At 43.4% G+C, this 22,391-nt stretch overlaps 2 protein-coding genes across 8 annotated transcripts in view; one reads left to right on the top strand and one right to left on the bottom strand.

The window, feature by feature from the left end:
* The window catches only part of LOC105456194 (mediator of RNA polymerase II transcription subunit 12-like), a 348,613-nt gene that overhangs the window by 98,931 nt on the left and 227,291 nt on the right, over nucleotides 1-22,391 (bottom strand). The window lies entirely within an intron of this gene.
* On the top strand, nucleotides 9,756-21,662 carry LOC105456192. 5 transcript variants are annotated; one of them, XR_975217.1, is made up of 4 exons: nucleotides 9,756-10,695; nucleotides 11,919-12,035; nucleotides 20,112-20,426; nucleotides 20,523-20,722. XR_975217.1 is itself a non-coding variant. In XM_011700052.1 (4 exons), exons 2-4 carry the CDS (start codon nucleotides 11,460-11,462, stop codon nucleotides 21,435-21,437), a joined length of 480 nt encoding a protein of 159 aa, XP_011698354.1. In that variant the 5' UTR covers nucleotides 9,756-10,602; nucleotides 11,192-11,459; the 3' UTR covers nucleotides 21,438-21,662. The 5 variants fall into 5 exon arrangements, 4 of the variants coding, with proteins under 4 accessions (XP_011698354.1, XP_011698353.1, XP_011698352.1 ...); XM_011700052.1 differs by lacking the exons at nucleotides 20,112-20,426; nucleotides 20,523-20,722 and adding exons at nucleotides 11,192-11,477; nucleotides 21,093-21,662 and having other exon boundaries at nucleotides 9,756-10,602; XM_011700051.1 differs by lacking the exons at nucleotides 20,112-20,426; nucleotides 20,523-20,722 and adding exons at nucleotides 11,202-11,477; nucleotides 21,093-21,662.

Here is a 22,391-nt window from a genome sequence, read left to right as displayed (position 1 = left end):
ACCCAGAAGGATTTGCCACTCGAAAATCGGCGCGAGTGGAAAATAGAACGAGAAGGACAGGAGGGGCGATCGAGAGGGGAGGCAAAAAAATAGAGGACGAGAAAACGAGAGACTGGTTAGAGCAATGTGGCTGTCGGTAAGCCGCATCGAAGCGAAAAATACGGTTTTTATCTTTAAGTAGGACCTGGTAATTGCGTAATTAATTACGGCTTTTATCCCGCGGCCAACGTCGTCTCGCGCGCGAGACGGGGGTAACTTACCTACTTTGCCGGCCGGGCACCTGGGCGATCGTGATTTACGTTCGCCTCGGTAATTAACATAGATAGAGACCGGTGCCTCGTACCACCCCCCCCCCCTCTCCCCCTCCCCCCCTCACGACTCCTGCCCCCTGCTGCTATTTCCCTTGCCTACCGCCGCCCATCCTCCGTCCACCATCATGGCCTCCTTATCGGGCCGCACGACATCTAAACCCCAAGATCGCGCCAGACTTCTTTCTGCGAATGGAGAGAGTCCTTTCTGGAAAGCTCTCGGGAAGCTCTTTTCCCATGCAATTGTACCAAAGAACGATAGCCAAACTGTCTCCAAACTTGCTCGAGCTCTCCTTATTTTCCACATGAATACTTTTTAACCGATTTACAATGGCCTTCTCGGGAGATTCGCATCAAACTTCAAAAGTGCGCTCTCGAATATTAAGTAATGCAGTATTTATTATGAAAGAAAGATGTTTTATCAGAATAATTAATTCATTTACAATTAGCGCGACTTTATTAATAAAACTAGTCTTAAACATCCCTCAATTTATGATAATTCATAAATAAAATAATTATCGACCCCATATAAGACACAATTTATATAAAAAAAAAATAAACAACTTAAATAAATAAGAAAGTATTAACGCTTAATTCATAATACATATAAAATTATTTCTTATAAAATATACAAGATCCTCGCTGGCTGATATATTCATCCTGTTTCTTGTCTCAGACTATTCTAATTTTCCACAACCCTCTCTCCTTCAGCGCAATCCGGATTATCGCGAGATAAGAGCGTCAGTAGATTAACATTACGGCAAAGGAAGCAGCTACGTAGAACGTACTTTTACTCGAGAAGATCTCTCGGGTAAATTTCCGGCGAGGATTCACCTCCTCGCTCGGCCATACTTCTTCGTAAGTATTCATACGAGAGAGAGTCCTCGATCCCCGAACATTCGGTAAAACTTTCATTGTTCCTCGGCTATCGGTGTTCATCATCGGGACGGCGAGCTAGGTGCACTAGATGGGCATATATGTCCATGTTGGTGCGTGCGAGAGAGGGAGAGGTGCAGGCGAATGGAGTAGGACGGCCGAAAGTTTCGTCAGGGAAAAACGACGCGGTAGACTCGAGTGGGCGAACGCGGGTGCTACGTGTCCGAAAAGACGTCCAGGAGGAAGTTTGGAGTCTTAATGCCGACGTTAGATCTCTTCATCTTCGACAAATCCTCCCGGGGTCCCAGGAAGGGCGTACGGACAAAATTTCGCCCATCGTAGATGATCGCACGTCGAAAAAGTCGTTTGTAACGTTCGCGACCCCATTTAATTCACGGCTGAAGATGCACGACAACGACGACGACGACGAATGGTGCGATCTGAACGAAGGGAATGAGATCCGCGAATGAATAATCAGCGCGAGAAGTGAAAAATTCTTCACCGACGACGAGAAGAATTGTAATTACGAGCGAGACAAGATAAAGAATGAATGAAGTTTTGTAATCGTCTCGGAAGACACATAAGAGTTGAATAATATATAGAGAAATAGCAACGAAGATAACAGCAGGTATATAGCAATTGAGGTCACTCAAACACTTACAAGTTTACATTTTGGTAAATTCGTCGGAGAACGTTACTCCATTTGCAAATTATGCTTCTGTGAGCTACACGGTTTGGTCGTGCGGCCAATATTTGGGAAACATTCAAAGGCAACCAAATTAGCGATTAATTTGGTTGCCTTTGAATGTTTCCCAAATATTGGTATTAATCACTAAAATCTATGGGAGCAGTCCGGGAGATTGAATTGTATTTAAGACGATGAAATTACGTGCAAGACGCGACCGGAAATCCCGGACGAGACATAGAATTTCAATGACAATTCGGAATTGAAGTAGCAATTAAAGTCTTCAAAGAAGCTCGGGCGTCTTCGGGCATAGTCTTGGACGAGCAGAAGCGTAAGTACTTGCGGAAGTACTTACGTACACAAAAGGCGTCTAGCGAGGAGAAGAAAGAGAGAGAAGTAGGGTCAATGTGAATGGCTGACGTCCGATAACTGAATTTTCCCCGTGTCTCTCCGGTGTTTCCCTGATCGATCGCGAGTACTCGGTCGAGGATCAAAAGTCGAAAAATTCTCGCCCCGTGTGGGTGGGCCAAAGTCCCGGTCCCAATTTGATTTGCAAGCAAAGTACGCCGTGGAACTGCTCGACGAAAAAGAGAAAGAGAAAGAGAGAGAGAGAGAGAGAGATCTGGCGGGGCGGCGAGATCGGGTCGAGGAGAAACCCGGCCACCTCAGGGATGGGTAGGACGTAAAAAGGACAGAGGGACAACGAAGAAAGATCCCGTGTTAAAAAACGCGAACGAGGCAGAGGTTAAGGAGAGCTGCACGCGTCCGAAATCTCAAGCAGATCTCATCGTCGTCTTCGTTCGCCTAACTGTTACCTCCGTTTGTAGTCGTTTAACTTGCCCCTGCCCCTTTCCCCTTTCCTCCCCCCGTCTGAACAATTCCCGAGGGTACATCCGCGACCACTACGTCTTAACCCGGCACTCGAACTCGCCCCCTCACAAAAACTCTTCTTTATTTCGCTCGCTCTCTGGCTCGACGCCCGATATGATTTTACGACGTCCCGATGTGCTCGCGCGATAAGAGGTATGGTGGCTCGCCTTTCGTTCGTTATTATTCATTACACTGATATACGCGATGTATGATATTAAGTTAAACGACTTTAGAAATTTAATATCTCATTAATAAAAAATTAAGGAACAGTCACGAGAGTCGTGAGATTTTAAACTTATCCTTGCTAAAAGATCCACTTTAATTTTGTCAAACGGAATTCGATAGACGTATCACGTACATGATACGCAGCGGAACGATAAAGCCGGAAACTAGTTTTCGTCTAAACTTACTAAAAAGACAGGGAAAGCTGTTTGTATCCAGTCCGAGTACGACGTGTGCCACTGAATCGAAGATAAGCATTAGGAGCGACCTACTCAATATCTTATGCTGCACACATGCACGCGATAGAGAAGTCCGATTCGCGTCACGCGTCCGAAACTTGAAAGTGCTATCCTCGATCCCGTTTCTCTGCCCTCTCTCGGTCTCGCCCGCATCGCCGCTACCGATCGGCCGGCAGCGGCAATCCTCGCGACTTCGCATGCGAGAAAAGTTATCGGGGATAATAAATTCCACGAGACGAAGGGGGAAGGAGAGAAAGAGAAGGGAGGGAGGGGAGTCGGGACGAAATCCCGGACGATTCGAAACGATCGGCCTAGCCTAAGCCAGAAACAGTTTAAAGCCGGAGGAGAAGCTCCGAGGAAGAAACGAGCATAATGCGCCCGTGCCGTGGCGAGGGAGATGCCGAGCGAACGAAAGAGAGGCACGAACAAGGAGAAGAAATTACATCGTTTGAATACACGCTCCATATCACCGGGAGACTTTTAGCGAGCTGCGATACGGAGGGGGCTGCTAGTGACTAGCGTTATCCGCCGGAGCGGACACGGGGAGGGCGACGACGATCTCGCGTGCGTGAGTGCGAGACGGCGCGGCGAAGAGGAGAGGAAAGAGAGGGGAGGGGAGGGGAGAAGAGTTTGGGGCGCTTGCCACTTGTGCCTAGGTGTATATCTTGGCCGAGACATGAAAAATGCATCTAACGGCCCTCGAGGCACTTCGCCATTCAAGTCCACGGCTATCCTCCTGCCAACCTGCCACCACTTTTCAGATCAAAAGTTACCTGCTCGCGTAACTTTCCCGTGCCGCCGTCTACCTCCCCCCCGCACACCAACATACCACCACCACCATTATCAGCATCGCCGCCCCCTCCCGGCTACTCCTCCCCCATCCGTCCAGGAAAAGCCTCTGCCTACCTCTCGCTTAACAAAGCACGCGAAACTCTATTACACACTGGCGCATCCCCGGCTTATGTATTTACCCGATGCGACGTTAGGTACGTACCTACATGGGCGTGAAACGTTCCCCGCGTTCGACGTGCCGTAACGCCTACCGACGGTTACGTGGATTACTTTCGCGGTTTTAACCGAATATCCGTGTCGGTCGTCGAAAACCGACAAGTTCCGTCATGAATAAATGAAACTAATTATCGCCCCCAGTGTTTTATGTGTTAAGACAAACACGCACACTACGTAATTTCCGAAACGATAATTCTCTCTAGTTATGTAACTTTTGCAACGAATGTGCACGCAAATCGCTGACAGCAACGTAGAGAATTGCTGGCAACATGTGGCAGTTTTGGAATAAAGAAACAAATTCTATCTCGTTCAAATAAGTGTGTGTAAGTATTAATTACCGCGGTAAACTTGAACTTTTTTTTTAACAATTACTAACGCGCTTTCTCGATACCGCCACGAACGCTGTTAACGAAAGAATAAAGAATTTAATTCTTGCGGAAGAGCGTGATTAAGCGAGTTATATGTCACGCGAAAATTTTAAGAGTGATTAACTTACTTTTTGCCCACTCACTATCAATCTTCGGCTTTTGAGGGAATTAGCTCCTTTAGAAAAATATATCAACACGCTTGCTTACCTGCAACAAAAGAAAAATATTGACATAAATATATTATCGAATAACATTATATGAATAAAGTGTCTATCGGGGAGAGAGCCTCATAAAGAATTAACTTTTACACGCACAAAGATTTCTTTCGCTCTGTCTATTAAATAAATATATAAATATCCAAAGCTCTTTAAGATTACATTAGATTTTAGTATATAAATAAAATAATAAAGGTTTCTATACGTATAAAATCTGTACATATATAAAATACATAAAAATATTATTTAAATATTATTACGTTAGAAATTATATTTCAGAAGATTCTACATATATTTCTACGCTACGTATTATACAATAGATATTCAAAAGCACGTATATAAGTATGCTACGCAGTCAACGTAGCATTACTCACGGATTTCCGTAGAATGTAAATTGGCGGAATCCACACCCAGTCTATTTTCACATTACACTCCCTTTTTCTCCCCGCGCCGGTACAAACGCGAGAAAATACATTGCCACGGCCCTCATAGTCGCTAATTTTTAACGAAGATGGCTTCTAAGACCGCCGTCTATCATTACGGCGTACACATTACGCTAATGACACCTATCATACGCATTACGTAATTAACATCAGCACGATACGTTTGTTCGTCGCTGGCGCTCTCGGCTATAGATAGCCGGCGGAAGGGAACTAATCACAATTTCACGCTATTATTCGCAACCACTAATTTACTAAAGTATTTAACCAATTATTCATCAGAGAACGGTTGTAAGACTGCTTTCATTCCCGCCGGCTTACACTGATTCACAATAGAACGAAAGATAATATTTCGATGATATCTCTGTCGTGTTATCCCTCGCACTTTTATTTCTGAACAGAATGTCTGACAACAACGATCACTTTATCTATTTGCTCTTTTAAATTTGATTCATGTTATTTATATTTTTTTTAATAATTCATGGTTACATATTTATACGTTTAATTTCAGTTATATATTTTAGAGTTTAGAATGTAAATAAATATGTGTACCGAATAATAAATCAGTCTGTAATAAATTTTTCGATAATGATAACAAAGAGAGAGCGATGAGATTAAAAACCTTAATTTTTGAGCTAAATCTGAACAAATTAAGGTACGTTAATTACCTACATATATACTAACGCGTTAGGATGCTACGATAAGTCTCTCATGAAGATCCGATAAACGGCAGCCTCGTAACGTGGCCGGCAAAATTTTGGTCGTCCTATTCAAATTTTTCCAGCCGGCAACTAATTCGAGACCATCATAGATACAAGCGCATGTATCATGACGGCGGGCCGGCGGTTACATATATATCCCCGACAATGGGAACCGGAGCCAGGTTATCTCGGTTCTTTGTATTCAAATTGCTGCGGAAATACAGCCGGCAGATTATGTGGAATAGGCATTTATCGTGGGATTATGAAACCCCGTATTGTAATAATAATGCAACGTTACTCTCGCCGGTTTTAATTACTTTTTTTTTATACGTTCCCTTAATCGATGACAAAGATTGTAAAAACCGGCAAAAACAGAATAATTACTGCTTCGTCGTGCTTCACGGCACGTTTAAGCGCGATTGTAATTATGCTTAGAACACGAAAGAGAAAATGTAATCGGTAACTCATACGTAAGTACCGCGCGAAAAATATCAATGTATGACGACTCATTGCGCAATTATATTTTCGCTAATGAATCAGTTCTCGTATAAAGTTTCATATCCTCGCAGTCTCATCTGTGTGAATAGAATAAATATAGGTAATTACCACGTTTCATTGTATTCATATCAAACAATTTCGTTATTAGCTTATTATTAAAATATGTTCTTTCTTCCATGTTAAATCTTTATAAGCATAAATAAATAATAAACAGTAACATAGGCGCATTTTACAGTTTCTTTTATTTTAAAAGTCAGAATTTTAGATAGATTGGCCGAATGAAGAAAATTGGCTGAATTTAAAGATATTAAATACAAAAGCAAAATTTTTCAATAAAATAAATCTTGATAAAGATTGCTCGCGCAAGTTTAAACGCGACAGATAAAACACCGCAACACAAATACATTTAATTGCCGAAAAGTTTTTGGGAATCTTCTCGTTCTCTTTCTTATAACAAAACGACGGAGGATCCACAACAGTAACTAAGTTATGAGACGCTAATAACACGAACGGTACAAACACAGAGACTATGATAAACGATAATCCGCCTAAACGTTACACTTGTCGGCTCGTTGATCGTTGCTGTCGACATTGTTGATTCATGGGCAAGCGAGAGATTTAGAGATAGCGAATTCGTCGGTACATTACGCCGACTGTCAAGCACAACCAAATGTTTGCCAGTAGGATCAAAGATTTTCATGTGGATTAGATCGTCTAGACGTTGCGAATGAAAAAGATTTCGTTATTGGTGAGCGACGCATTACGTAAGAAAATGTTCGGATAAAATATGAGCGGATATCAAGTTGGAAAAGATATTGCGCAAACAATACGGTGATATTTCTGGTGACATATATATATAAGATTACGTCGCAGAAAATACGGCAAATAAGCGTAGTAAATTCAGCGCTCTACATTTCAGGCTCTACATTTCTGAATTTATTTTGCTGTTAAAACTCGAAAGGTTTTCATCTCGTATGCGGAGTTTTTAGAAATGAATGAAAGCATCGACGTTGAGTAGGCATGTATATTCAGATTTTCTCGATCATTAATGCAATAACGTGACAACTCTTCATCTTCTTGAAACGTATCTCTTCATACAATATATTATTTCTCTCGAATAAAAGTATATAATGAGATTTAGTGAAAGATGTATATGACAATATAGAGCGATTCCACGTTTCATAATGTCACATCTTTGTTCTCGTATAGCAATTCTTATACGTATAAGAAACACTCGTATAACGAATTTTGACATCTTTGCCAATTTAATTTGGTCACTCTACTAAATAACTACTACTCTACTACCTCATGTATAATGACCAATTAGAAACGGTGTCCAGTAGCTTAGCGATGTTCATGAGACTTGTACGCGATTAAAATTCATGAGTCGATTATCCACGCCAGAAAGATAGGCGTGCGAGAACGATAAATAAGGAAACTCGCTCGTTTATCTTCTCACTCTATGACCCGTCTTCCATTCTTTATTTTAAAAACATATTTCAGTCCGAGACGATTTGTCGTGAAACGCAGGAGACGCGTATAAATATAAAAACATGAGAATATACCAGCAATTACGAAAGGAAAAGATAAAACGCTAACGTCGACTGAGGTTGCAGTAAACTCCGCGGTTTGTTAATTATAAAAAATACGTTTGTGCCGAGGCTAGTGACCCAAGGTTGCAAGAAACTACGCGTCAGCTCGACGGGTTTATTAATTAGAGAGGAAGAGGTACCATCGGAATAAAATGCAACGGCGGTTACGCGGTTGCTTATATATTCAAGGTTCGCGGCCGAGATGGCGCATTTATTAATTGAAGACTAAAGAAGCGAAAAAGGAATGTCAAAAGAAAATCACAAAGCTGAAAGAATCGAGAAAGTATTTATTAAAAAAAAAAAATTTTCTGAAATCGCTACTGAATCGCGATTTCGCATTCGATAATCAAAATAAAACAAATTTCCACAGGACGAATGGTTAGCTTGCTGCTCGTATATGCCTCGCACGAATCAACGTATATAGGAGCTTATTGATATTACTTCCCAGAAAGGGCGACAGGGGAAAGAAACGAGGAAGGGAGGGACGGTTGTGAGTGAAAGAGAGTGGGGTAATTGAAGCAAAGCTGCACTTAGCAACATCGCGCTCGGCGGACCTCACGACGACGGCACAGTTAACATAAGCGCACGATCAGGGTCAGGCGACACTATCTGATTACGGCAAGTTCGTTAATTGGCAAATTGCGAGCGTGAGTCATGCGTCGGGCCGGGCAGGTATAGGTATAGGTATAGGTTCGGTGAGTCACGTGAAATTCTGCGCTCCCTTTATGGTTCGCACGCGAGTGCAACGCGCCGATCGGTCGGGTCGGACAGCACCGGTTACGTGCACGCGCCGCTCGCCGCGATATTCCGACAAGCATGTAACAACGATCAGGCACATCTCCCGTATCCCTCCTGACGTCCATTCTCCATTCCCTACACCTCCGCGGTTAGGTAGATTATATATTTCTAGACGACGCATGTGGATTGATAGTACGTGCGTATTATCTCCGCGTCGGATTTTCCTCGTGCCGGCGTGATCTCTGGCTGTAAGCTTGCTCGCGTAAGTTCCGACTGGCATCCTCCATCAACGTTTGAACGCGTTCCAAATAGAGTTGTAGCCGCCCCGATTGCTCCCGACAAAACAAAACGATACTCTACGTTGTTTCAAGGTAACGACACAGGAACTTCATTTTGTCCGATAAACTATTTCTATAGGTATCGGTGAGCTGAATTCGCGTAACAATAGAACTATCAGAGCAATCAAATTGATTGATTCGTAATTTCTTTATCAAGTTTATAACACATTTTCTGAGATTTTCCGTGATTTGAAATATGTAAATGATTAAGTTAAGCAATTTAATTTTCCCCTTCATCATTTCTTTCTGAAGATATATGTATATCTATATTATATATATTTAAAATAGTAAAAATATATAGATATACATTAATTATTGAGTTTTTCTACTTAATTATCATGCTACTCGGAACACTATTATTTTACATGATTAGCAACGCAAAGTAAATAATCAGAAAAATTTATCTAGATTAATTAATTTAAAACGTTATCATAAAATAAAGTTAATGTACGTACGAGATACATTAACTGTAGGAGATATTTAATGTGATTAATTTCAAAATTGTAGCGTTAACAACGTTGTGAACTAGTCATTAATTACGCTCACAAATTACACTTTCATTTTGCCTCGAACACGATTACGCAAAACAATTACGTTATGCCGAGGGTATAATTATATAAATATAATAAGAATACAAGAGAGAGAGATGGCGGAACAAGGCAATCAACGTAAGTCCCGGCTTTTCTTCCACCTTACCGCTCGCCAGGAGCACGTAAGTAAAAAGTCATTTTCCTTAGCGGAAGACACATTCCGGAAAGTCCGACGAATCTCCACGCAGAGGCCACCATTTTGTACCCGGACCGTGAGAGAAATAAATTGCCGCCGGGCAAATCGTATTTTATTTCGCGCTGGTAAACACGGTGAAGTGAGTTTACGCCTGACAGGACAAACAGTTACGTGTAACGATATTAATCCAAATGAACGTTTACTTGTCGGCATATTTCTCTCTCTCGTACTCGCGACAACGGGATTATTTTTGGGACGCGTCCCGCGATGTGAAGTTAAACGTCGAGCGCGCTTAAATCCACCAAAACGACGACGAATCGATTCTCCGCTCGAATAACAACGAAAATAAAAATAAAAAAAAGAGTCGAGACAATCGACGAGTGAAATGACGAGACGCGATCGAGGAACGTTTCGTTCGAGTCTGAATTTACGAACGTCAAAAGCGTGAGCACTTTCGCGAATTATTGTGAGAAGGATGAAATTACTACCGCGCGATGATTGTGGCAATTCGTACGAGGTCTACAAACTAAATGTGTCATCCCAGTTCTCCTTTGGCGATAATTAGTGCGTTGTACGAGTTACCGGCTGTGACGCGTTCAAATTAGATTCGTGTTTACACGAACGGCGACGCCAGCAAGAGCGTCGTGTCGGCGCTAATCAGAAGATACATCTGATTAGAGAGTCGATGCAGTTCATTAATTAACATAGCGCGTCCCCCGGAAACTGATCTTATACGGCAATCTGCACTGAGAAAACTTAATACCGTCGGATATTAGAAGTATAATTTCTCTCTCCCCGGGACTTATCTTCTCCGGTCGATCGAGATAAATTCAGCTGAAAGAGCGGAATAGGGACTTCCTTCTCGCGCTCGGTATGATAAAAAGATTAACATTTATTGTCCGCCCGTAATTGAGAATATAGTGCGTTGTTTTTTTCCGGTAGAGAGTTTCCCTCGCGCGCGCGTGTCGCGGAAAATATTTCCAGGTAAAGCGCAAAAACAGCACAAATGCCAGCAAACGGATAAAAACGCGGCGAGCTCGTCCGCTTTCGTGCAACGCATTTGTTATTTTAATAATCCCCTCCCTCGCTCCGCCCGCATTCTTATTTATCATACTTTTTTATTTTAATAACTGCACTCTCTCTCTCTCTCTCTCTCTCTCACTTGCGCGCACGACCTGGCTCGAAAACGAGCCAACAGCCAGCAGTAAATAGTCGGAAAAATGAGAGTCGTCGAGTTTCTGGTATATCGCGCAGTTAGGTGCCGGCCGGGGGAAACACCGCGAATTGTCGTAAATATTAATAATCCGGGGAGTCGACGACGGAGGCGGATGTCGGCGGTGCGTAATTAGTGCTCCCTTCTTTTCGAGGAGCCGAGAGGTTGGAAAATGTTTATGCCGCGTACCAACCACCGAGGAAGAAATTACGCCGAGATCGTCGGTACTAGAAATTCTAGTCGCTTGATTAATCGCGCCGGCCTTCGTTTAAACGCGGACAAGGACGCGGGACGCAAAGACGTTTGAACGAGAAATCCACGAGAGCTCTGAGATAGCGGAATATTCTTGATTAGAACATTATCTGACGATTTCCTGAGTTATACAGATTAATGGCTTCGTCAAATTGCATACGCACGATCTAATGACAGTGCAAATCACAGTATATTATCGCAAACTTAACGCACAATGTTGGACATAGATTATAATAAATAAACTCGCAGCACGCTTAACTTTCATCTTTCCTTTTAACCGTGTACCACTTTTATCAAAACTATAATATAAATTTAGGAAATATTAGCGCCTACGCATTAGTGTATCCTAATACATTAACTTTAAATGATAATTTTTTAGAAGAGTTTAGAAAATTTATTTTTCTTTAATAAATTTTTCTTTTGAAAAATTAATTATACAGAAAATTTGGTATTGAGCATTATTTCATAAATATACAATCCATGTTATTCATTTAAAAATTTACCGAAAAATATTTACGGCCAATGTTATTCTCCGGCAGAGAAAAAGAAAAATTCTATTAAAAAAAAAAAATTTTAACAATTAGTCATTTCTCATATACTTTCCTTTTAATCATACTACTTCTTCATAGTGTCATTTAGAAGACAACGATCACTTCAGCGAAAAACGCAGCACGAAAGAAGACTCAAATACGGGAAGGCAGAAGTTAAAGGAAGAGACGCCTTCAAAGAAATCGGAAGAGAGAGGGGTAAGTTAGCTGTGCTGCAGCGGAGCGTACTGTTTACAGAAATTAGCAATTCTAATATTTAGGCAAAGCGAGACAAATTTATTAATTAAGTCTGAAGTCTGGTTGCGCGTCGCGAGATACTTTTCGTCTGTATTACGTTCGCGAAAAAGGATAGCCGAGACAGTAATGGGAAATGAGAACGCGTGGGCCATGAAAAGGGATAGAAGAGGAGAGAGAGAGAGAGGGAAAGGGAGAGAGAGAAGAAAAAAACGAGAAGGCGGAGAACGTCGGACACTAGTTTGGAGAACAAGGAGAAGAGTGTTGGGAGGAAGCGGGACGACAGTGTCCTCGGTCGTGCGTCGCTCAGCGGGAAACTTTTAATTCCGTAACTCCCGGATTAAATTATCACGCCGAGACGATTGTCCCAGGAAAGATTAAGAAAGGAGCTCTGGCCCGGCTCGGCGGCGACGTCGTTCCTTCGCAGAACCACGCACAATCGCGCTATAGAGACGAGAGGGAAAGACGGAATACGGTGGAGGAGGAAAGGGAAAGGACGAGAAGGACAACGACGAAATCTCTTTTTCGTCTGCAGGACCGGTTGTTGCGCTCGGTTTAACTCGACTGCGACTCGTGGAGGAAGGAGACGCAGGGCGGGGATAAGAAATAAGGAGACGAGGGCGCAGGAAGAGCGGCAAAAAGCTGGGAATAACTTCACTTCGGTGTAAGATGAAGATGCAACGTTTATGTGGACGAAAAAAAAAAGAGAAAGAGAACCGAAAATTCTCACGAATGGAATGAGACTAGCTGGAGCGAAAGAGGCAAATGCAAGATTCATTATGCAATAAGGAAAAGAGACGAGACATTGGAGGATCGACGGGCGGAGAGTGCCACGAAAAGAGCACGGGATTCACGGGAGTCAGTTTTAAGTAGGTCCCCTTTGCGAGGTACTTCGATGCAGGACGAGACTAGAATGCACGTGTCTGTTCAACGAAGCACGTCAAGCAAAGAAGAAAACGAGGCAAGAGTGAAGCGAGGAAAGCAAATGTGTGGACGTGAGCGAGAGTATATAAAATACAGACGAAGTTAGCAAATAATTGATTGCTGGAACGATCGAAACGAACATTTTATTTCACTTATATAACTTCAGCTGCCTTCTGTGATAATACAATTTTCGCATGTACGTCGAGATAAGAAAAAAAGTCGAAAGCTTACGTTTGCCAGTAATCGATAATAACGGCGAGATAAAAATTACGACTTCATTCGATATTTAAACGCGGAGAAGGGTTTAAAATCGCAGGAATGGAAGTGAGACGGGGTATGATTTTTCCCTCCCCCTCACTTGGACGATAATGGAGAGACGAAGTTGGGAAATCTTTCCGAGTCTCGGGACGGCGTTTGGGTTTTGATTAACTCGAAGGTTGGTTTGAATCCGAGATCGAGCCGCGCCGGGAATCTGTCGCGTCGCATCGCGCGAAAGAGAAGTGGAACTTATCACGTTTCCATCATCTGTTTGATTTACCTGGCGTAACGCGGCAGCCAGTTACGTGTTTGCACAGATTCTCGCTGCGCGCGCGCGCGTTTCCAAGAGCACACTCGAACTTAATATTATTATTAGCCGCGCGTGCGGGCGCCGCCGCCTATATCGCGACGAAACGAGAAGGGAGATCGCGGCTGCAGCACGGAATACGCGATACGACTCGGCTCCCTCCTCGAGCGAAAACCAATCGCTCTGGCCGCATTTACTTAGGATTAATCAAATGCGAATATAACTCCCATAGCTGATGCTCCTTTCGTCGCAAATTCGAGCGGATGTGCATCGAAGCGCGAAAGACTGTCGAGCAAACGACTTTTTATGAGAACGGGCCTGCATGTAAAGGGAAACCTGCGGCCAATTGTTTCAATAAACCTTTATGCTACATATTTTGTTTAAAAAAAAACCTATTACACGTCATTCTAATACACTTGATTTGTTGCTTTATTTATTGCGACAAATTATATAAAATTAAATTTAAATATTATTTTAATAACTAGACATAATCTCATCTTCAATAATTCAGTTATTTTTTATATTTTCTTTATTTCACAAGACATGTATCTTAAATATATTAAAAATCTAAAGAAGAATACAGATAATGTTTCTTGGATTGTTAGACAGATAATGAATCTCTTGTTTCATGGCAGAAATTCATGGTATTCGTGAAACGAGCATCGTTCGACGAGAAGAAAATACACAAATTTGTACATGTCGAAATGTTTGCTCGCACTAATAGTTATAGGTATATCGATTGCGGCTTTTCCCGCATGTTTAACGTTGAATACAATTCTTGGCTATAAGCACCCTTAAATTATTGCATTTGCTTGGAAAAAGTGGTAATAGGTCAAAGGAGGACTAACAAAATATTAAAATTGTTAGAAAAATATTATTTTTTAATAGATTCGTTTTTAATATATTTGTCGTTAGATATAGAATGTTTACGTCAACTAGTGGGGATGCTTTATACTTATGGTCATAATTGTATTTCTCGACATTTGTCTCACACTATCCATATTTTATCGCGTTGATGTCAAAAATCGAGTTGACTATTTACATCTAACATAATGCGATAATATAAACCATTATCTTAATTCAATGTTGTATAAATTTTTGGTTAGACGCGCGGGATTTACTGTAAGAAATGTTGTATTGAAAATTCTATATGAAAAAAAATTATCAAAATTCACCGTTCATTTAATCGGCTGTAAATGAATGACATTTTTCTTCGCTCAACGATAGTTATCAGCCCGGAACTTTCAGACGCGACACACGAGATGTCGAAGAAACAAACAGCGTCTGGAAAAGCGAAACTCCCTTAAAGAATCCTCAACTCGAAGCACAGCCCGAAGGAATCGGATCGTATCGACACGAACGAATGGTCCGAAGAGGCTTCCAGGTTCGCGAAACGTCGCCGAGATATTGTTTGCCGCAATGCCGCCGGGAATGCTCGTCGTAGGTGAGAAGGGACGGCGAATCGAATCTCGTCCCGATCATAGAGTCTTTGAGTGTACTTCCGCGCGACTTGGCACACGGAATTGTTTCGATATCGGGCTCACGAGAGGAATGACTGCGACGCTGCGGCAATTCGTAATCTCTCGGAGCCGCACTAGAAGGTGCGTATAGCGCTACGTAGCTTACACAGTCGAACAAGGACATATAGGTATATATACCGCCTGGCGAATGACGGAGGAAGGAGAAAGGTCGGAGGACGCAACGAGGTGAACAAAAGGCGAAGAAGAGGACGCCGAGAGCGGAGAGACGGAGGAACCCCTGCCCCGGAGAAAGGAACTCGATGCATCCGAAACAGGGATTTCGTGGAAATCCTTGGATACGCTTGACTGAGCAAAATATCCTTCTTCGTTGCTATTCCCGGAGTTTCGAGGTCTCGACGGCCGTCGGAACGTGGTGTTCCAGGGGACGGAAGAGAAGGCGGCGCGGCCCGCCGGAGGATCCAACTGGAAGGAAAAACCGAGCGTCGAGGATCGAGAGAGAGAGAGAGAGAGAGAGAGAGAGAAAGAGACCGAGAGTAGAAAAAAGATAGATATCGAGAGAGGGAGAAAGCGAAAGCAAGGAGAGGTCCTGCATTGCGACAACTAATGAACCATCTTGGAACGGACCTTCCAAAGTCTCGTGGGACGTGACGGCGCAATGCAGTCGCCGGCAAGCCAGCAGCAGCGGCGACAGTGGCGGGCGGCGACGGCGACGGCAACGGCGTCGTCGTCGGTAGACTCCGACGACTTTTTGCTCTCATCATCCAGCACCACCCTACCAATTTCTCTTCGCCGCTCCTATCTGCGGATCCTTCTCCACGGTGGACTCGTTTCCACGAGCTCGTCTTATTCCCTTAAAACGCCCACGTTTTCCATCGGATTCTTATTTGAATTCTCTGCTTGGTCGGCGGAGCGACCGAACCCCCTCGCAACATTTCCTTCTTTCTGATCTCAAGTTTGACCAGAGAGGCAGGAGGCGGGGAGTAAGGCTTGGCCAACGTGGTGAAACAAATTTACGGATGAAGGAGCGACGAGTAGGAGGCGGAGCCTGGTCCTTTACTTAGGGCAAAGTTACTCGGCGAAGAAGTGGTTAAGTCGTCAATTATCTGCGCACCTTGTAATCACGTAAATCTTACTGTTGGTTCAGACTGAGTTTACACTGGTAAAGAGTTCGTTTCGAATATGGTGAAACTGAGTAATTGTTTGACACTAAAAATACAGATCTATTCTTCTAGCGAGTCAGTTCTCTCCAATCAGTCGAACCACGAAAATCTTAAAGTCTTAAAATTTTTACAGATTTTTAGTCAAAGTCGTTCATGTACATACAAATTCCAACAGTAATAATACAAAAAATTAAGATAACCACAAAATCATAGGCCTCCATTTATGCGTGTAATATTAAATCATGCATAAAGTAATTTAAATCTCTTACACGTGTGTCATATAAAGACGATCAATAAAATTCGAAACTAACGAGAGTTCCAAGACATATAACTCTTTTCGTGTATTCGTTTTCATAATTATTTATACAGAAGGAAAAAAAACTAACAACGGTCGTACCCATAGAATCACGCATTATAAATCGTGTTTGGACTTCCGCATGGCCGCACGAGCGTGACGGTCAAGCATGCGACATCCCCTCGTTCGACGGAAGTCGACAAAGGGACGCGAAAACAAGGTGGCGAAACAAACGTAGGGATCAAAGAAGAGCAAGAGCGACGAAATTCGCTTTTTCGCCCTTCCTTTTTTTCCCTTCCACTTTTTCGCGCGAGGCTAATCGCGTTAAAGCAGACGTGCTCGTTGAAACTAAAACTCGATCCATCTGATCCCTCGCAATTAGAATTCCGCTTTACACGAAAGCTCGAAAGCCCCCGGCTGCCTCCCATCTGGCAGTCCTGCCATGCTCCGGCACCATCACGCTTCACCGTCTTAAAGCAGTTCGACTCCCTCCCAATTCGGCTTTCTTCGGTATTTACTTAACTCCGCGAATCTCGCGGCGGCACCGTATTACGGGTCCGACGTATACATCGGCAGGGAACACGAACGAAATTCTAGATGAAGAGATTCCGCGGTAAACGCAAAAAATAAGTCGCGTCTCCGTCCCGCTATTCTTTACCTCGTGGCCAAGTAGTAATTACGTTAAATGGAACAGGATTCCGGCAAGTTGACTGGGGATAATCTCTTTCTTCCGTCACTCCGCATCAGCGTCCTAATTCCCTTGAGATGATGTCTTTACGGATGAACCATTCGTAACTCCGTTTCCCCTCGTCTCGCGGAGTCTTCTCGTCGGGACGCGCTCATTACTTAAAATTACGATGCACTCCAAGCGATGTACGCGGGATCGTCAACGATTATCAAAACGACCGCGAAAAAGTAACCAATTGGTGAAGGCCGAAGAAAATGTGAAAAATGCACGGCGGAAGTCTCGAGAAATTTTGCCCTCCTTTCTGTGTTTTCTTGATTCTCGTGAAACGAGAAAAGGAAAAGAATGCAAAGTGACGGTCGCCACTGGCATTTTTCAAATCTCTTTCCCGTCCATCCACATCGCCGCTTCAATCTCTTCCTTTCCAGCTTATCCACATCGGCTATTCCGAGACCTTGCGTTTTTCTACTCTTCATCAAGTCGGCTTTTTCTCTCTCTCCCTCTCTCCCTTATTTAAATTTAATTACCATGTCGGCGAAGAGCACGGATTCCTCGCACGACCTGGCTACGATAAGGTGAGGTCAAAATGTGCTCGCGCGACGTTGGTGGCATCGTGGAAAAATCCCTCCCCGAGAACAAAGAAACGAAGGCGCACAAAGAATCCTTCGTTGGATCTCCGCTCTTCCGCCCCCGCTGTCTTTCCGACCCCTTCAGAATCCCCGGAACGGCACGAGGCGGTAATTGCATTAAAGTGGACGTGGGTTACGCAAGAGCCGCCCCTTCCGTACGCGGAATAATAAATTCCCAGCGGCGTGCTGTAACGAAAGTTAGGGCCTGCAAGTCTTGTTTCCCGGTCCGTTAGCGGCCGAGCCGGATTCCTCCTCACCTTCCAGCTTCCGCCATCTTCACCATTTTATTCCCTTCTTTTTTCTCAGCTCGCGTCCCTCTCACTCGAAAATCCTCGAATCGATCCAAGCGCAATAATTCACGACCCCAGCCCTCATCCGTGTCGATTACCGCGCACTTGTTCTTATTTTATCCCCGGCAAACGTACGAGTGAAGTTCCAGAGCGCTATTTTTCTCCTTCCTTTTTGTCCTCCCCGCAAAATTGAAGGAAATTTATAAGTTAATACGTACTGTTAAAACACTTAAACATTTCTATGATCAAATATCCAACTGTTAAATCTATAAATTCGAAATAAAACCCGGACAATATCGTTATTTAATCGCGTAAACAGATTATAAATTGAATAAGGATCCGCCTATACATATTTATATGCCGCAGCGATAAAGCAGGAAGTAGATATAAACATTAAAAGGCAAAGCAGCGCGCGAGTTATATAGCCCCGCAAGGAGACTTGCATATGTATAGAAGCCATCCTTTGATTTCAGGCGCAGTTAAGACTATCACGTAACACCTCGAATTCCCATAGTAACGATCCCAGCCATCTCGGCCAGAACGGCGAATTTACAGAAATTTAGTTGAATATTGTTTGACTGGGGGGGGTTCGCGCTCCAACGAGCAACGGCCGTAGCCGTTTGCCGGGCCCCGACGATCTTGCGGTTCTCCGCTCTCTCGCTGCGTACCCGAATTAACGCGGGTAATGGGAGGGAATCGAGCGTATCGTATTTTCGAGGATCTCCCATCGGCGAAGTAACGAAGTGCCAGGAATTTGAGGAGAAACGGGAGGCGGAGCGCGGCCGGAGGTAAACGCGATAGGAAAGGAAAAACGGTGTGAAAACGGGAGACGCCCAAAGAATGCACTTTGCGCGGCAGAAAAGGACAATATCAAGACAAGGTAGAACGGATCACGTATCGGATACCGAGCGTACATACCGAAAAGGAAAACGGAAAATGTCACGTAGCGGGTGGCGGGATCGCGCGAGCGCGAGCGCGCGTCGGTCGGGACGAACGCGGGAAAAAGGGAGCCGAGAAAAATAAGAGAACGCGCGTTTACGTGCGTGGAAAACCTGGAGAAGTATCGGGAGCCGCGGACGCTATACACAGGGAGGACCAGGGGAGGACACCGGGGAACAAATACAATAAAGGAAGCGACGGCGCGAACGACGCGGAATGGACAAAGAGCGGCGTAAGCGTTCGAACGGCAAGGAAAAATGAAGACGACGGGAATAAAAGAGAACGAAGATTTTGCCGCGTCGGGCTGGGATGGCAAGGGAAAAAAATGGAGAAGAAGTCACCAAGCGCGGTGTACGAGGACAAGAGTGGCGTCAAGTAGAATGAAAAAGGGAACAGGAAGAGATTGAAAAACGGGTGGGAAAGAGAGTAACATGAGGGAAAGAAAATGGGAGAAAGAGCAGAATATGTACGGGAAACAGGCGCGAATGAGAGAAAACGAAGAATTTTTTCGAATCTACGCGAGAGAATGCGGTCATTCATGAAACGGCACAAGAAGAAAAAAAGGAAAGATGTGACCATGAGATGATGACCTACGCGCGCAAATATAAGATGGGATGTTATCAAATGAGATTTCATCTCTCTTGTTCAAAAACGGGAAACAAATAACGAGAATAAATAAAGAACCGTAATATCGCAAACTGAATATGTATTGAAGGAAAAGGCAATCGTAGAATGATGTAAGATAAGATGGCAAAGTAATCTAAATAAAATTGAACATTTTGCAAAATAAATTATAAATATCACTCTTTTTATTAAACGTTCTAAAATGATAAGTTGTGAACGTAGAAAAATTGATTAAAAAGTATATTTTTTGAAGCATTCTTTAAACTGACCTCATATTTTATATATTCTTAGTCCTCGTCTTTTTCATTTCGAATCATTTTAAGTATACAAGAAAACGTATCTCTCATGATGCACATGGACGGATTCTCAATCGAGCGTACAACTGCAAACGCACGTAAAATAATTCATCTATCATCCGACTTTCCGACTGCATGTTTTATCATCGTAGCGCGAAGATCTAGTCGCGTCGAATGAGTGACGAAGAATCGGTGCTGACCGGCGTTATAAATCGTGCGAACGTATGAAAATTCAATAGCGGCGGAAGAGCAGAGGATTCGGCGGCGCAAAACGCAAAAGGACAATGCGGAGAACACGCGGAGCGGAACGGAAGCGCACGTTCGACCGTGTAGCACGAGAAACGACGGAGGAGAACGCTCGAGCGTAATACGGAAAATGTATTTCGCGAAGGACGATGAGAGAGGGAGAGAGAGAAAGTGAGAGAGAAAGACGTGGCCGCTCCATCGCGCTGCGGCACTACTGCCAGGTACTGCTGCCGTTGCACAGCGACGCTATATAACGGACAAGCCGTTTCACGCTACGTTTACCATTTTATTTTATTTCGAAAGGTATATATTTTTAGATTTTATTGCGGCCTCCCGAAAGAGGGAGAGAGAGAGAGAAAAAGAAGGAGAATACCCGCTCGACTGATGTATCGCGAATTCTTTTCGTGTTCAACGATTCCCATAGGGACACCGAAATCCACGTAATTTTATCCACGCAATAATAATTGTCAAAAGCGCCTTCATTGCTGTATAATAAACATTTTTCAATGGAATTTAATTTATTAACCGATTTTGTATCTCTTTTTTCCTGAATGTCATGCACGCGATTCGTAATTAAATGTAAAAAATTACAGATTCTGTATCTTTTGTCAAACATAAAAATATATCCGAATGAATGTTATTTAAAAATGATTGCAAGTTCCAGACCGTTATTATTAAATGCAGTCCTCTGCATCATGGAATCGCAATTTATCCTAATATTTATTAATATGTTTTAAATTGATATGAGTATATTATATTTCAAGATCGAAAATTAACATCGTTAAATCGTCGCAATTTAGTCTGCAAAATCTACACGCACCAGTAGATTTTAATATTAAAAGGAGGTGTTTAAGGATAATATAAAGCGATTTCATTTCTATTTTCAGACAGCGGCGGTAGCGGTTATGTCTAGGAAGCGCGTCGGCCGCGAAAGCCAAGCACGTTTTATTATCTCGAAAGCTATTTTGCCGGCTGCCTACTCGCTAATAGGATTGTCACTCGCGTGCCTTTTGCCGGGACCTACGATGGCGGATAGTTCCAATTCCCGGTATCGCGAACCGTCGTCGTCAACGGTTCAAGATATTCCGGGTCGCGCCCCCGCCAACTTCGTGCCTCATTATCCGCTTCGTTCCCCGAACGCGCGTCCCCGCGGCAAGAGGGAAAATGGAAAAATAGGCCGTGGAGAAAAAAAACAGAACGACCTGGGGAAGAAAATAATCCGCAGACGGTAACGATCGCGCGAATTATTCTCCCTTCGTCGCTGCGTCCCGTAAATTAATACGATACCATATGGACAGCCGCGGAAAAAAAAAACTCGACCTCGAAGGAAAAGAGAAAGATAGGGAGAGCACATCGAGAATTCAAAGCACGATTTCTAAACTTTTTCGATGGCTCAATTTCGCGGGGAGACTCGACACACCCCGACCACGCCCGCCTCGCTCTCGCGACAATTCGCTCTACGCCCTCCTTGTCTCCTTGAAGAGAAGAACGAAGGATACGGGTTAATGTCGTCCGGGCTGAAGAAGAAATGGAAAAAAAAGCAAGAAACTTGCCGGCCAATTCGCGAACGTGCCGTAGAGTCTAATATGTTTCGTATATCCTACTTGGCCGTTTGTTCTCTCCTTTTCCCCGCGCCGCGAAAAAGGAACAAAAGACACGGAGAGACTCGGAGGGAGCCTGGGCGGAAGAGGGGGACGGGGCAGCAGAAAGGGAGGAACTCGAGGTGCTGCGCCGGCATGTTTCACTATAGCACTCGAACCCGATCCCACTTTCATAAGTTCCCTTAAGTTTTGCGGCAGCTAGTATCTAATAGTCGGCTTTTCTCTTCCATTCTCGCTCTTCCCTTCTCGCTGTTATACCTTTCCTTACTATCCCATGTTACACCGCCAACGCTTCCTCACACTTCCTGCCTTTTCGTGGTATTTTTTTTTTTCACAATTCTTTTTTCACACTTAAGATAATTAATCCGACGAAAGTCACGTGGATCTTCATTGCAGAAACTGGACGTACTTTTTTCTTTTTATATAGTTAAAACGAATATTACATTAGCGCTCGTAATTTTTTTTTTAATGCTCTTTTCGGAGAACTTGTCATCGTTCACGGGGCATTTCGAATTAATTCATTTTGGCACGGAATATTTATTAATATTATGGTATATTTTAACATAATATAATAATAAATTACTA

Source organism: Wasmannia auropunctata, unplaced genomic scaffold (genome assembly GCF_000956235.1).
Source record: "Wasmannia auropunctata unplaced genomic scaffold, wasmannia.A_1.0 LD335737.1, whole genome shotgun sequence".
Classification (NCBI taxonomy): domain Eukaryota; kingdom Metazoa; phylum Arthropoda; class Insecta; order Hymenoptera; family Formicidae; genus Wasmannia; species Wasmannia auropunctata.
This window is presented reverse-complemented; position numbering and strand designations above follow the sequence as displayed.